This window comes from Microcebus murinus, chromosome 3 (assembly GCF_040939455.1).
Source record: "Microcebus murinus isolate Inina chromosome 3, M.murinus_Inina_mat1.0, whole genome shotgun sequence".
NCBI classification, from domain to species: domain Eukaryota; kingdom Metazoa; phylum Chordata; class Mammalia; order Primates; family Cheirogaleidae; genus Microcebus; species Microcebus murinus.
The window spans coordinates 23759806-23776018 of NC_134106.1; the positions used below are offsets into that span (position 1 = coordinate 23759806).

Genomic DNA, 16213 nt, shown 5'->3' on the forward strand with positions numbered 1-16213 from the left:
ATTTGCTCCACTTGGGGGCTTCCTAGTGACCAGGAAGAGGCACTGAGGTTATCACTCTCAAGGACTTCAAAGAACATTCCACAGGTTTGACAATAAACACAGAACACCAATTAGGCTGCGGCTTCTCCCTTACACCCTTCTAGCGGCAGAGTCCAGCTGGAGCAGCACAGCCCGCATCTCTGTCCTTAGATTCCCACCATGCACCTGCCATTTGCACTATGCCCTGCCAGGAGGAGCAGGCCCAGGTCCTCAGGTACCCTGGCGCCTGTGGGTGAGTGGTCTCGAGACACACCCTTGGCCCGGGGCTCAGGCTGCTCTCAGTGGCCTTTCTCACACAGCCTCCCTTTTCTCCTTTTCTCAGCACCAGGAGACGCACCCAATGGAGGGGAGAACAATTGTAATTTGAAAGCAGTAGGAACTCTCACCCCCTGAGCTGGGCGGCGTAAGATCCTCTCGGGAATAGACATTGCACCAAATCTGCCTGTGAACTGTGAAACCTTTTAGAGTCAAAATTTCAAGGCTGCTGTGGCTCTTAACTAAGGCTCTGAACCATAAAAGAACGCATTTCTGTAAAAGTCAGGAGTTAGCCAGGCGCCTGTGTGTGGCACTATGGACAACAAGGGGAAACGGCGGACCCAGAAGCAGGCCAGGGAACCAGCAGGTGAGGCTGAGGCTGGAGTGAGCGCGCACAGAACGGGGTTGCGGAGCAGATGTGGGGGTTCTCCTCCCGTGGCCATCAGCACCTGTGGCCTGGACGTTTTCCTCGCAACTCCAAGAGCTGGTGCTCCCTCCCATCTCCTGCTCCTGTCTCCTCACCACAGACACGCTTCGTGCCTGAGAGGAGGCAGACTGGGTTGGGCTGGTGCTTTGGGAGATGGAGGGCGGAAGCCAGGTTCCCCAGGTGGACTCTCTAGCACCTTCCACAGGGCCGGGTGCAGGTCTCAGTGCGACCTGCACCCCAGAATGGCTGTTTCTGTAGGACAAGGCCTCAGGACTTTGCTCTTTACTTTGGATAGGGAGGATTGCACATACACCATAGAAAACATGCTGCTGGGTATTTAGCAAGAATAAATAATGGCTAATAAAGATAAATAAATAACAGTTTATTCTTGTCAGCTGGTAATAGGGAGGCCTGCAGGGCAGTGCTTGGAAGCACAGGCTGGCTGGGCTCGGACCCAGTTTGCTCCTTATGAGCTGTGTGACCCGGGCAGGTTACCTGACTTCACTGAGCCTTTGTTTCCTCACTGGGAAAGAGGCCCAGTGCCTCCCTCACCGAATGGTGGTGGCCATAATATTAGGTGAGATCATGCGCTTAGAAACAAAGCACTTAGAACAATGCCTGGCACCAGAGAGTAGGCACCAGTGACTCTTCCTCTCTCCGCTCCTCATTACTATTACCCAGATTAAGGGGAATAATGGGAGGGAGGTGAGTCCCTACCCAGGAGCCCAGGGGCTGGCCGGCCATCAGCCTCATCCTTTCCCTGTTACCCGCCCGCCTGTAGGAGCCAACAGGGAGAGCACATAGGTCCCTATTAACTGTGGGGAGAGACAGGCTGGTGGCTGCATGGCCACGGCCATGCAGGAAACCCTAAAGGTCTTCTCAGAGGAGAAGACCTTGTCCCAGGTGCTAAAGAACGTGTGAGGGTCCCTGTGGGGGAAAAGGGGTTAAGGCCCATCCATGAGGAACAACCCACCATTTCTACTTTTCTTGCAATGTAGGGAGGGAACAACAGGCAACCCTGGAGCCCTGGATTGGACACTGGAACCCACCATGCTGAGGTGAAAAATAATTGCATACATGGATTGTCCACCAGCACTTGGAGTCCTCGCTGGGGCAGAAGATACTACCCAAGAGAAAGGGAAAGTGAGAAAAGTGCCAGGACACAGGGGGAGGTCTTTTGAGCATTTGTAGCAGGACATTTGCTACAAGAAGAGGTGGTGGGATGGCGGGGTCTGGGGGCTGTTTGCTGTTTGGAGGCTGCCTTTGTGGGAAGGGATGGGCTTTGTTGCCACACAAACCACATACACACGAGAGTGTGAGCACTTAGAGGGCCCGATAAGAGATAGGGAAGGGGGAGTGACAAATATAAAGGACCACATGGCCACAGCTCATCACCTATGTCCTCAGCTGTCCTTTGCACACGTGCTCTCAGGGTGGGATGTCTTCCTCTCATTGTCTACCTGAATGACTCTCCTCCCCTGCAAAGCCAGCTCAAGTTCTCTTCTCAGGGCCACCTTGCCTGACGGCCACCAGCACTCCTGAAGCACCTGTGACAACACCCGGGACACCCCTTTCCCTACAGCATCTCATTGTCTATTGTACAATTCTAAACCTCATTTGAATCCCTTGATGGCAGGATGAGCCACCAGAGTCCAGCCAGTGCCTGGGACCAAGTAAGATTCACAAAGGTTTGCTGATGGAATGCATACATGAATAAATGAATGAATTTCTTGACACTAGTGGTGATCTAGCACCTAATTCCCCCACCTGTTTTTACTGTCTCTCTCCCCACTGGGAAATGCCCAGGCTCCATAAACACTTCTGAGAAGAGAAGCGACTGTTTCTATGCATTTTGACTTCTCTTTGTATACAGCATATATTTTTCATTATGAGATTAGCCAAGATGCCATTCTGACAAGCCATGGGGTTACAGGCATTCACAACTCTCTCATCTGCCAGGCGTTCAGGTGTTCAATCCATCATATATCCAGGGCAGAGTGGGAAAACGAAAGCAACCAGCTCAAAAGAGCCCTACTACAAGACTTCGGCTGTCAAATCTTGAAGGTCAAAACTGGCAGAAGCTGATGGTCTTTTCTTTTCTTTTCTTTTCTTTTTTTTTTTTTTAATGCCCATCAATGAAAGCAATCGTGAGTAAAAGTTGTACCTGCCAGGAAAGGAATTGTCCTTTGTACTTAGTGGCAACCTTCACAGTTGAGGTGCACTTTGACAGCTGCTTGCTGAGCCCTGGGGAGGATTATACATCTATCCCTGGGTGTGGGTGGAGGGCAGGGAGAAACTACTTTTCCTTTTTCTCTCAACTGGAGACTCTTCTGTGATCTCAGATTGGACCTTAAGCTTTACACCTAGAGTTTAGGCTTAAAAAGAGTTGTGTCATAGAACTACTTTATTTTTATTTTGAGACAGAGTCTCACTCTGTCACCCTGGCTAGAGTGCTGTGGCGTCATTGTAGTTCACTACAACCTCAAACTTCTGGGCTCAGCAATCCTCCTGCCTCCTCAGTAGCTGGGACTACAGGTGTGTATGCCACAATGCCCTGCTAATATTTCTTATCTTTAGTAGAGATGTAATCTTACTCTTGCTCAGGCTGGTCTCAAACTCCTGAGCTCAAGCAATCCTCCCATCTCTTCCTCCCAGAGTGCTAGGATTATAGGCGTGAGCCACTGCGCCTGGCCAGAACTGCTTTAAATTGATCTAGTATCATCCACCTAACACACAACACCTGCTGTGTGCTAGGCACTGTGCCAGATGTTGTAGGGAATAAACCCTAGGTCACCATCTTCAAGGCTTCTGGTCCAGAATTAGATGATGAAAGATTAGAGTTGTCCTCTTGAGAAGGGCTTTCCCTGACTGGACAAGGACAGCTCTTATTTTTCTCAGAGCCAGGCATGATGCCAGGGTTCAACTGCAAGCCCTTCTTGGGGAAACAACACATGAAAATAAATGGGGAAGACCTGTGTTCCCCTGAACCTCTCTGAGATGAGCGTCAACATGTAACATTCTTAAGTAAAAATAGGGTAGATGGATGGTGGGTAGATGGATGGGAGGATATATGGATGGATGAATGGATAGGTGGATGGAAAAATAGGATAGACATTCCCTCTAACTCTCAAAGGTCTGGCTTCTCTCTAGACCACTCTGTATTCTTCTCAGTCCCCTGTGGCTTTGAAAGCCATAGTCCTTCCGGAGAGAGAATACCAGATGTGTTGTGTATGTATATAGGCCCCTGTGGAGACCAGTCATGTTCATGGCCTTGGCTACACCCCAGCTACTCCAGCTTAGGGGCTGCAAAGGCAGGACTGGGCCAGGGTTGGGAGCCTTGCCACTGATCCTCCACCCATGAGTGTGAAAGAAATGACCCTCTACTCTGCACATAAGTCCATCTCATATCAAGTTTTTCATGTTTCTTCTTAGTGCTTAGTAAATGGTTATGCAAAGCTACCTGCTTATGCGATCAACCAATTCAAGCTGAGATGTTAGCCTTGATTCTTGATTTTGCTACATACCAGAACACCTGTGGGGCTTTCTAAAAATATGTATGTTCGCGCCCTAGTGCAAGATGAATAATAGCAGAACGGCTCAGGATGGCACTCAGTTGCATGAATGTCAAATGTGTGGTTCTAATTTGTACCACTGAAGCTTGAGACCTGCCACGGTGATGGCTGAGGGTCCAGTTCCTCCAGAGAGGACTAGCATTTTGGTATTTGCTTTAATGTTACTACTCAAAGGGGTGAAGAATACGGCAAATCCAGGAACTGGTACTTTGGGGTCCAACTTAGAGAACATAGGTGGTCACTCTGTGAACAAGGGTGTGAAATCTCTAACCTCGGCTCCCCTCCTGCCCACTCCCCCACAGTCCTGGGCAGCCTGGAAGAAGGGTGGCCCTGGACCCTTTAGAGGGACAGCTGGGAGGCAGGGGAGGGTGCATGTTAGCATATGTTATGCATAGTATCTAATTTAAACCCAAGATAGCCCTATGGGGTGACATAATTGTTACCCCTTTTTACACAGCTGAGGCTCACAGAAATTCAGAAACCTGCCCAAGCTCCTACTGTGTGTGGAGGGAGTTACCTCCAGGAACACTTAGACCCCAAGTCTTACGGCCACCCTGTACTCAGACAATGCTGAGCTACACAAATGTTCCTGTACCAAGGTATCCAGGAAATATACCCCTGACAAGCTTAGGTGTGAGTTTTAAGGCTTTTAAAAATTATCTTTAAAGCCTTTGAATGGCTCTCTCTTTTTAGTGTAAATCACCCAGACATTAAAGCCCTTATTGTATATTTATTAGTGTGTTATTCAGACCAAGGGGAAAAAGAGAGAAGCTGACACTATGAGTGACTTTGAAAGTGAGAAAAAGCTAGGCCTGAAATTAAATCATTGTGACACTGCCACTCGAGGGCATCAATTTCAATAAATGATCACCTTTTTATTCCACATCCCCGTTTATCATGCAGGCAGGATTGGAGGAGAACTTTTGGCCGTGGGTGCTGAATGCCATAGGCTCTGATTTCCTAAGCTGGCAAGACTCACCACAGTGCCCTGGGCCAACTGAAGTTCAACCTAGCACAGCCTGGGGAAAGCAATCAGGTTTCCTTTCAGAAGTGAATGCCTTGTGGCGCTTTCTGCGTGTGCCCTACCCTGACCATCTCTCCTGTCTTTTTACGAGAACATTCAGGGTTCTGTGCATTAGCAATAGAACATATCCATGGATTGGTAGGGAGTAAAGGTCCACTGTGCCAGACTCGGAAGGCCCAAAGAGCAGGAGTCTGGAGTGGGGAGAACCATCTCCTGCTGCCCCCGTTCTGGGTGGCATCTGGAGACAGGGCTGCTGGCATTGCAGGGGCTGCAGAGGGGAGCAGAGAACAGCCGACATCTCTGCTGTAGAAAGTGAGAGGCTGAGGCTGGGAAGGGCTGTGGTTGTTCATAACTGTGCTGCCAATAGTGGTGGAATCAGGACTGAAACCGCACCTCCTGATGGTCACAAATCAATATCTCTTTGAGTTAAATTACTTTGGCACATCTCCTATTAGGATTGTTACTGGTTTTAAAGCTGGGATTTCTGGTCAGAACTGACTGCCTTAACTGAGCGTGGCAGCTGTGTGGCTACCCAGCACGACACAGGGTGTTCTTCACTTGGGGAGAGCAGTTGCAGATTTTAATCTAAGGGCAGTGGGTTTGGGGGTCTCCTGGCTGTGTAGCTGGGAGACACACAGGAGAGGGCACTGGAGAGCTCTAGAGTGCCATCGTGGAGGTGAGCCCTGGCTTTGCCACGAGCCTGCAGTTTGACTTTAATCACATCACATCACCCCTCTGGACTCCAACTTTCCCATCAGGAAACTGATGGGTGGGGGGCAGGGAGATAAACTCAAGTATCCTCTGGGTCTAGGGGTTAAGGGCCTGCAGAAAGGTGAGGCTTTTGGCCAAGGAGAATTTCAGTTCTCTACCATGCTCTGGAATGAGGCTTGTTTGCACTTTGAAATGCCCCTGGCAGCTTATCTTGGCTCAAGCCTGAGTATCACCAAATCCTTTAGCTATACAATTTCTTTTCAAGTATTAGTAATTCAGATGATTGGCAACTTCTATCCCCGCAGGGCCCAATTCTTCCCTCCACACACTGTGTAGCTCTGGTCACACATAATAGAGTCCCCAGACACCCGAAAGCGGTGTGCTTGGAGGGGAAACAAGACGTGAGACAGACTTCTCTGGGCAGGAGCCTGGGGAGTTTCTCCTATAGCCCAAAACGCCACAGACCCTTAAGCTTGTGTCCCTGTGTCCAGGAGGCCACAGGTTCCACACAGCCAGCTGCTGCTGGATCGATCTTTCTGAAAGGCAGCAGAATGGCAGGGTGGTGCGGTGGGTGGCCCATGAGACAGAAGCAGGCCTTGGCTGCCTGCCCTGGCCCTGCCAATGGCCATCTTAGTCTCTTAGAATCAATTCAAATACATCCACATGAGTGTGTGCTGTTGCTATTTTGCTTGTGTCTTCCTTACTAGACTAGATGTTCCTTGAAAGCCATGACCTTGACCTTGTCGTCCTCAGCTGTGTGGCCCTTGGCATCTACTACATGAGAGGCACTCAATCCATGACTGTTCAGTGAATGTATGAACTCAGAAAGGTCTAGCATTTATTAAGTACCTACTGCCATCAGGCACAATGAGAGCCATTTTCCTTATGTCATTTCCCAACTCATCACACTCAATAGGTATTATACTCACTCAGCCCGTGAGGACTTTGTGGCCACTAATTTCTAGCTAAGATGCCCAAAGCCTACGGGATTTAGTGGCTAGTGGGTCTGGGCTGTTTGACAGCCCCGGTTTCCCTGCTTCCTTGTTGCTGTGGTCATTCTGGCCGGCGGATGAGCAGGCCGGCTCATCTGTCCCCTGAGAGACCCCTGCCAAAGCCAGGCTGCCTGGCAGACGCGGCCACTCACGCTCTGTGATTCATTAGACCTCACACGCTCTGCTGCTTTTCAGGCGACCAGGAAGGGAGCAGCTGCTGTGACTCCCCAGCCGCCTTTTTCCTGCCTCTGAGCGCTTGCGAGCAGGCGGCTGCTCCCGCGAGGCGGCACGACAGACGCGCAGCCTGCTCACGACTCAGTGGTTTCCGGGGGACCCAGCGGCGTCTGCCTTGTCATTCCTCAGCCCACTCCTCTGAGTCAGGCTCTCCCCAGCCGCCTTTATTATTACAACTTCCTGCCCGTTACTACAAACAACAAATGCTGTTTTCCAAACAGAGGTCCCCAAACCACCATCTTCTGTTCGGAGAGCGAGCCAGCCCCGCAAGCCAGCCCTGCTTGGCATTATCACAGTGACATGGCTGGGATATCACCGTACTCCCCCGCTGCTCTGAGCACTGTGCTATGAGGTCATCTCTGACATGAACGGGAATGAGCTTTCCATGAGGCAAACAGCTGAATATCTCAAATTGAAAGATTCTTGAGACTGCTAATGACCCAGTAATTAGAGAGCAGACAAATCTCCATCCTTTGTGATCCCCAACTCTGAGCAGAGCAAAGCAGATTAGGATATTAAACAACAGACCCTTGTGTTGGCGTTATTCTCAGAGTGTGCAAAACCCTTCCTTCCTTCATCGCATCGACCCCATAACAGCATGTGGGCAGGGCTACAGCCCTGCAGATGGAATTACAGATGGGAAACTGAGGCTTGTGGGGGATGGGATTTGCCTGAAGCCAGAGAGCTCGTTCATGGAATGTCTCCAGGGGAGGGCTGTTTTGTACGCCAGCACCCCTAGGGTCCTAACAAATGGGGCGTATTCAAAATATGCTCACTGATCTGCTGATGGAATGGTGAGAGAGGATTTAAATTCAGGGCTTCCAATTCCCAGTATAAAAACATTTCTGCTGCACTACCACGGCCTAGTTGACCTCTTACAGCAAAGGATGAAAATAGTCTGAAGCCAGGCTGGCCAGGTTCAGACCCTTTCCATCTCGTCCAGCCTGTGACCTTGGGCAGGTTGTTTGACCTCACTGAGTTTCCTCATCTGTACAATGGGTGATATTAACAATAACCTGATGCATTGTGGTGTTGTATATTCAATAAGAAAATGCCTGTAAAGTGCACAGCAGTGGAATGGCCAGTAGGTCTAGGAAGTGCTAAATATTAATAAATGTGGGCAATAATTATGATTACTCAAGTGTAGGGACTGGGCCTCATATACCTTTGTAACCCAGGACCTAATACTGTGAGTGGCACAGACACATGAGTGCAGGACGTGACACTCGCCCACCAAGAATGGAGCCCATCATGGGATTTGGAGCAAGTCCCTTCCCATCCTGGGCTTCAGTTCCCACACCTGTAAATCGAGGAGGCTAAACCAGGTAAATCCCATGGTTCTTCCTCCCAGCTTTAAAATGTTCCATCTAGTTCAGCGGTTTTTGATGGGAGTGAGTTTGCCCCTCAGGGGACATTTGACAAAGTCTGGAGACGTTTTTGATTGTCACAACTGGGGAATGGGCAACTGGCCTGTAGGTGGGCAGAGGCCTGGGATGCAGGTACAATGCACAGGACAGGCCCCCCCAAGAACTGTTCTGTCCCCAGTGGCAGTCACGCTGAGGCTGAGACACTAGCTCTATACACACACCCACAGCTCTTGGATTTGCTGGGCAGGTGCCTGGCGTCTCACGGCTTGCTGAGGCACCCAGGGGACCAGCGCCTCGGGGTGGTGGGGCACCTGTGGATTGCCTCCTCAGCCGCCACCTTCCACCCTCACCACACTGATCTCCTTGGAGAGGGGAGGCTGGCCCAGGCATCTTTAATTTAAATCTGGAATCACTCCTGTTCACACCACACTGCTCAATGGCTCTGCCAGGGCTGGGGGAGAACATTTTCCTGCCCGAGGTGCACAAAGCTCCGGCCTAAGATGAAGCCTCTGTAAACAGATGTAGGGGAGGTACAGTCCCAGGCAAAGCCGTCAAGTTGCTGGATTTGCCCCGCTTAACCTCACTCCCTCTAGAGGGCAGAGCAGCTCTTCTGGTGATGGAAGAGTCGCCTTGGGAAGAGGGTGCAGCTGCCAGCAGCTTTGCAGTTCTTTTAAGGCCAGCAGGGTGGACCTTGAGACCTGTGGCCATGGTCATGGCCTGCCCATACCTCCTGTCCTCACCACCCATGGAGGGAAGACTGCCCCGGTGGCACGAACATTGCATTTCCCCCAGCTTATTTCTCTTGAGGGACCAAAGAATCTAAATCATCTTGGTTTTTGTTGTTGTTGTTGTTGTTTGTTTCTTTTACAAGGTTCTTTCACCTTTCCTCTTATCTTTTCCAAGCCCACCTGCTTTTCCCTTAGTTCTTGCTGAGAGCACAAACGAAGAGAAGGGAGACCTGGAGCACAGTTTGGAACAAGTCCCTTCCTATGACCTCTTTCTGCCTCAGTTTTCTCATCTGTTAAATGGGGATTCACTCTGTAGCTATGAGCACAGGAAAGAGGGGAACACCCTTTACATGCCCCTGAGGATAATCATGCCTGAAGGTGTACTTGCTTCCTCGCCATGCTGCTTAGGAGCCCAGAGACCTAGAGTCTGATGCAAGGGAAACAGGCACCATCAGGCAGGAGGTGCTGAACCCCCCTGGCACCTTTCCTCCCACGCTCATGGATATTCTCAGCCTGCCCTTCAGGGAGATCCCCAGCAGCCTGAGCAGCACTCCCTGCTTTCCACCAGGCCTGGTGGGAGGAGTGCTGAGAGCGTAAGTCACAATAAGCAGCTCATGAGTTTGGGCAAATGCCTACAGGATGGCGCCACTGCCCCAATCACAGACGGCAGGCCTTCCCTCCCGGGCTCCTCGCTGGAAAGGGAGGTTGTGCTGGAGGGAGGCATGGTGCCAGAGGACAGCTCCTCCCAAAGAGTAGGCAGCCCAGACACCCAATACTCCTGACATCTGGTAAGCAGAACAAGAGGCCCTTGGTGGCTGGGACCCTCCCAGCCAGCCCAAAGAAGCTTTCAGAGGCAAAAAGATAGAATATGAGGGATGGGGAGAGCATTCTTCCTGATGCCAAGATGTCATTCTTGCTGGGATTGCAGCAGCTTGCAGTTCTTTCAAGCACAATTAAATACAGATGGGTTAGTAGCGGGAGTGGGGAGGAGACGCTCAAGATATTACCAAGGAGGCCCCACAGCTTTACTGGCTCTCCCTGTATACCTGGGGGGTATGGAAGTTGGGGAACAGTCATCATTCAAGTGGGACCCCTCTATAAAAGTATTTTCTTAGAGAGAAGCTAAGTCTAAGCACAGCCATCCATTTGGCTCCTGCACACATGTCATGAAGAAGGAATCGTCGCCCTTGTTTGTAATGTAATCAGATCTGGGGCACCTCAAAGCTGGGGTCATAGGATAGTGCCTACACTTATGGAATAGGGAAAAAGGAAGACACAGGGATGCCCTAGCTTACGTTTGCTTTCCATTGTCACTACTTGTAGAGAGCAGCGGTTCCTAACCTTTTTAGTGCCAGGGATCATTTTCATGGAAGACAACTTTTCCATGGACTGGTGTGGGGAAGGATGATTTTTGGGACGATTCAAGCACATTACATTTATTGTGCACTTTATTTCTATTATTATTACATTGTAACATATAATGAGATAATTACACAACTCACGAAAGGTTGGGGACCCTTGTTGCAGAGGCCTGATGGATTTCTGAGTGAGCAAGTGTATCCAGAAAGCTTAGAGGGTCCCACTGTCATATACCTTGGAAGTTCTAGGACAAAGGTCTGTTCCACTCTCTATTGAATTGATATTAGTGCAGTATCCTTGACTAATTCTGCTCTAGGGTTCCATACTTTCATAGCACTACTTGTGTGGCCAAAATATTTTGTCCTTTCCCTTCCTGCCCAAGTTCTGCTGGTAAAACCTAGTTTCCAGCATATTAAATTACTTTCATTTTGGCCTTTTGACACTTCCCTTGGGCTGTTTTCTTCTTGGCTCTGTCTGAACTTTAGGAAATGAATATTTTTAACACCCACTCATTAAATGCCCACTCTGACAGCTGGGCCTCTGGCCTCTGGAAGGACCACTAGCCAGGTGGTCAGAGGGACCCACAGATCAATACCTGAATACTACCTAGGGAATATTAGCAGTAATGGCTCAATCTGGGCCTACCCATTACATGACAATTGTGAATTTAAGTAGATGTCACAGACTCTGGAAATTTGTAGCCAAAAGTTAAATTACCTTTTATCAAATCAGTTCTGGGCATGGGGAAGGACTTACCCATGCTTCCCTGGAGTGGGCACCAGGACGATCTCTCTTCCGGCCTCGTTGTGGGGCAGCAGCCGGGCGACGTACCGCCCTGAGGGCTGCAGGTGCCTGTGCACGGAGACGGCCAGCGTGCAGCGCTCACTGCTGCTCCGCATCCAGGGGCTCAGGATGGTGTGCTTGGAGTCTGCTGAGGTGTTGAGGAGGAGGAAGGAGCCTGGAAAGAGACAGGAAAAGTGCATCTGCAGATGTGTCCAGGCAAAAGGACCAGCGGCAGCTCTGTGGCCAGACTTAGAGACCAAGAGCATCAAAGTCACAGATGTTTTCTGTCTCTCCTCTTCCCACACCCAGCCCTCTTCCTTCTCTCTTAGATTTTCTTTGTAAATAGCATGGCCTGATGCATGTGGATGGTGACTGGGGACAAGGGCCCTGTAACCAGGCAGACCAAGGTCCTAACCTCAGTTCCCTGTGTCCTAGCTCTATGTCCTTGAGCCCCAGGCTTTCCATCTATAAAACAGGAATAAAAACATGTATTTCAAGAGACTCTTGCTCCTTTGCTTACTACTTGAGTGATCTTGGACAAAGCATGAACATTCCTAGGTTTCAGTTTCCTACTTTACAAAATGGGGTGAAAAGGGTTGGCCGAACTCAATAATCTCTTAAGATCCATTTCAGCTCTTGAGTCTATGAGTCATGTGAATTTTCAACTGGTTTCCACAATGAAAGCCCTATAAACCATCCCAGCTACACTCCCACTAGTGCCGTGCCTGTGGCAGAGTTTCCCTACGGGGCAAGGCAGCCCGGGTTCCAAGAGCACAGGCCAAATGACCTACAAGAGACTGACATTCATGGGGATTACTGTCAGTGTAAAAGCACAGCACCATTTTATTGTTCCAGGCATTCCCTCTGATGCATTAATTTTATTTGGGGCACTTCCACATTGAGGTTTTGGACCAGATGCTCCTCCTTTTGCAGTGAAAACCTAGTCCAACAAAATGCCCAACTTCCCCAGTGGGGACCAGCTAATGGGCCCTAAGACTTCTTGAGCTATCCCTGGTGTTCGAAGGTCTTCCACAGACAACCTGGTTTACCAAATAGGTAAGTGAACTAGCAGCCTGCGATAAAGAACAACGTGGTGAAAGAGGGGGATTCCTACTAGAAGCAAGGCATTTTTAGAGAAGGTATTGTGACAGGAATTGGAGATTTGCAATATTCTTCAAACAGGTAAAAGTGACTTCCAGTTAAAATCATGATGAAGGGAGCACAAGACTGTTTCCGAGCTGGAACAGCAATGGGAACCCTCTGTGCTTGTTGGGAAGTTTCAGCATGGCATAAGGGCCAGTGTAAAGTACTCTACAGCCCTCAGGAAATAATCGATATTATTACCCTATTTTATAGGGAGGGAAATGTTCTTGTCATGGGCACTGGGAAAAGGAACCAAAGACTTAGAATCAGGAAGATCACCTAATACAGTCCTCTTGCTTCCCTAGAGAAGCAGACTGGGGAAACAGATGCAGAATGACTTGTCCAAAGACCTCAGGTCTGAACTTAGGGAAATGAGTATCTCTAGCGCCCATGAACCAGACATAGTTCTGGCCTTCAAGGGACTCCTGGTCTGCCAAGTGTAAAAATAGAGGTTATAAAGTCAGAACACACATACAGGTAGAACACTTTGGGAGGCCCCAGAAAGGAGACAGTAGGTTCAGGTGAAAGAGTCATAAAGAAGCGGCCTTTGAGCTAGTTCTTACAGTGGGAAAAAAAACACAAAGATATTGGCAGAACTGACCTTGCAGAAGTTGAGGGGAAGAGAAGTAAAGACATAAAGTGAGAAAATGTTTGGCTAAAGAGTGGGACACATAGATAGAAGACTGGGAAATGAGGAATGCCAGGGTGGCAGGGGGTGGGAACAGACCATAGACAGCATTGCATTTCTAGCTGAAGATTTCCGACTTTATTTAGTGGATAATAGGGAGCCAGATATTTTGAGCGGGACAGTGACACCATCAGAATGATGTCTCAGGAGGATTGATCGGGTAGGGTGGGGAAAGTGGGATCAAATATTGACTCAACTTCATCCTACTCTACCAGTCCACACTAGGGCAAGGAGGTGGCTAAATGCAAGTTCAAGGTGTTTGGTATGTCACTCTTGTAAGCAAAGGCAACGTGTTGGGGATGGGCTGGGATTTCCAGTACCGGGGTAGGGTGTGTCTGGCTAGAGCAGGTAAGCGTCCTAGACATACCTCTGGGTCCTCTGGCCTCTAAAAGGACCACTAGCCAGCGTGGCAGAGGCAGCCACAGATCAATATGTGAGATACTACCCAGGGAATATTGGCAGTAACGGTTCAATCTGGACCTACCCATTAAAGGACAATTGTAAATTTTAAGTAGATGTCACAGACTCTGGAAACTTGCAGCCCAAAGTCAAATCACTTTGCTGTGGGGCAGAGTCCTGCTTCAGGCTCTTTGGAGTATGGTCGCCAATCCCATATCCTGTGACAATTTACACATAAGAGAGCAGTAACTGTGCTCTGGTCTGAGACCTTTCTCTAATGTCTTCCAGTTGGTAGAACAATGAGTAGAAACCATGATTTTTTTGTATCTACCAAAGGGAAGAAAGTGGGCACACAGAAGGAGGTGTCCCCTCTCCTTCTCAGAAAGAGGGAACCTCAAAAATCAGGCTGAAGCTGTTAGGGTGTTGGGGCCAGGGGCTCTTCCTGTGTCACTGCTCCTCCAGCACGAGTGTGACAACACATGGAAATTCTATTCCCGTAATCCGGTACCTCAGTAATGAGACTCTTTCAGAGCTGACTGGAAGACAGATTATTTTCCCAGTTCTAATATGTGAGATGATGTTTGTATGAATTTTATTTTCTGCAACTGGACTGTCAATAAGACACTGAGCTTAAAGTATTTTCACTCTCAATGAAACTCTATAGTTGAGAGCTATCTCTTCATCAGCGGCTTTCCTCCACCAAAAAAAAAAGGGAAAAAAATACATTTCATAAGCTCCTTGGGATATTGTCAGTATAAATCTTTTAAAGTCAGTAAGAATTTATCTCTCCTCTCCCTCTTTTCTGTTTCCTGTTTATTTTGCTCAGGCCAGCTTGGGGCGAGACGAAGGCTCCCGGGGTCCTTTCTCATTAAGGAGGACGGCCTGGCAGCACACAGACCTCCGCCCAGGGGGCCGTGGGGAGTGGAGACACGGATCAAAGAGCTCTGCTTACCCGGTGCCGGCACCACGCTTCTGCTGTCATCGGATCGTGTTGATGTGTGCAATGATTAAATATGAAATGGGTATTATTTTTACCTCTGCTCAGCAACATAGGGGATGTGTGACTCTCATCTCAACCAGCAAAGCTCAAACTATAGGCCAGCAACCAAGCATCATGAACCTGGAGGCCAGACAGACTCTTTCATATGTGACCTTATAGTCACAGTTATAGTATAGGCCTTAGACAAATTATTTAAACTTTTAAAATCTTAGTTTGCTCAAATTTAATATGGGCATAGCACACCTCCTGTGGCTGTAGGGAAGATTATATTAAATAACACGCATCACGTGGGTAGTACAGTGGCTGTACTTAGTAGGCAAGTCATAAATGTCATTTCCCTGCTTTGAGGGGTGTCTTAGTCTGGAATAACTTTGATCTAGCACTAAACTTGGAATCAGAAGGACTGAATTTGAGCCCTAGCTCTGCTGCTACCAAGCTTCCTTTGTTTATACAATGAAAGGGTTGGAAAGAATCTCTAAGGATTCTTATAGCTCCAAACTGTCAGTAATTCTATCTGCCTGCCTAGAATATTATTAATCTAAAGGAACTGAGTCAAGTCTCTAAGCCCCCAAGTCCTAAACTCTTCTTCTCCTAATTCACCTCTCTGAGGGTTATATACTAACAGTTTCAATCAATTGAGCAAACATTCTGTGAACTTTCCTGAGAAGTAAACCGTGATTCCCTGCTCTGCCTTTCTCTCTCCCATTTTACACAAATACATCCCTAGGAAGGGTTCTTGTTCTAGCATCATTTGTTTTTGTAGATGCTACTACTATAAGGCTGATACCAGTTCTATCTGTTATGTAACACAATGCTTGACACATGGCAGGTACTCAATGATGGCAAACAATCAAATAATAATACATTTTTAAAATCTATCTTTAAATCTTGTTCCCCCTAACCAAGTCCCCTACACTGGAAGAAGCATTTTAAAGGATTTCTAATTTCTTTAGGCAGCTGCCTTCATAATTCTAAATTTTACGATCATGGTGTTATTTGTGGGTGCAACTCTAGACTTTTTACATTGATGGTTCAATAAGAAAAATGATACCACATCTCTTCCAGTTCTTAATTTTTATAAATCTTGATTTTTAAAAGTCACCATTTTTAATTACTTATCTTTTTAACTTTGCATGATCCATTTATTACTTGCCTATAAGCCTCAGACAGCATCGCTTGATATCCTCACTGTGGAATGAGGCTAGTGGTTTTCCTGCCTCTCCTCATCCTTTTCTTCTGCCACATCCACCCCCCCCCCAGACCAGCTGTACTTAACTGTGCCTTGTCAAGGTTGTGTAAGAATGATTAAGTCTTTTTTACAGGTTGTAAAAAAGGGTTTTACAGGGTTTTGTTTACAGGTTGATGCTAAATGTTGACAATCAATAAACAGACCTTTTATACTGATGGATATATATTTTTTCACTGCAAGGAATAGGGTTATATTTATAATCTTCTCTATAGATCCAGTAATATTAATACATCCCATTCCAAG

General features: G+C 48.2%; 1 protein-coding gene across 1 annotated transcript in view; it reads right to left on the reverse strand.

The window, feature by feature from the left end:
- The window catches only part of ALK (ALK receptor tyrosine kinase), a 646976-nt gene that overhangs the window by 291596 nt on the left and 339167 nt on the right, over nucleotides 1-16213 (reverse strand). Inside the window, exon 4 of the mRNA XM_012788333.2 lies at nucleotides 11465-11666. Within this exon, the coding sequence (XP_012643787.2) occupies nucleotides 11465-11666 (202 nt within the window). The remainder of the gene's footprint in view (nucleotides 1-11464; nucleotides 11667-16213) is intronic.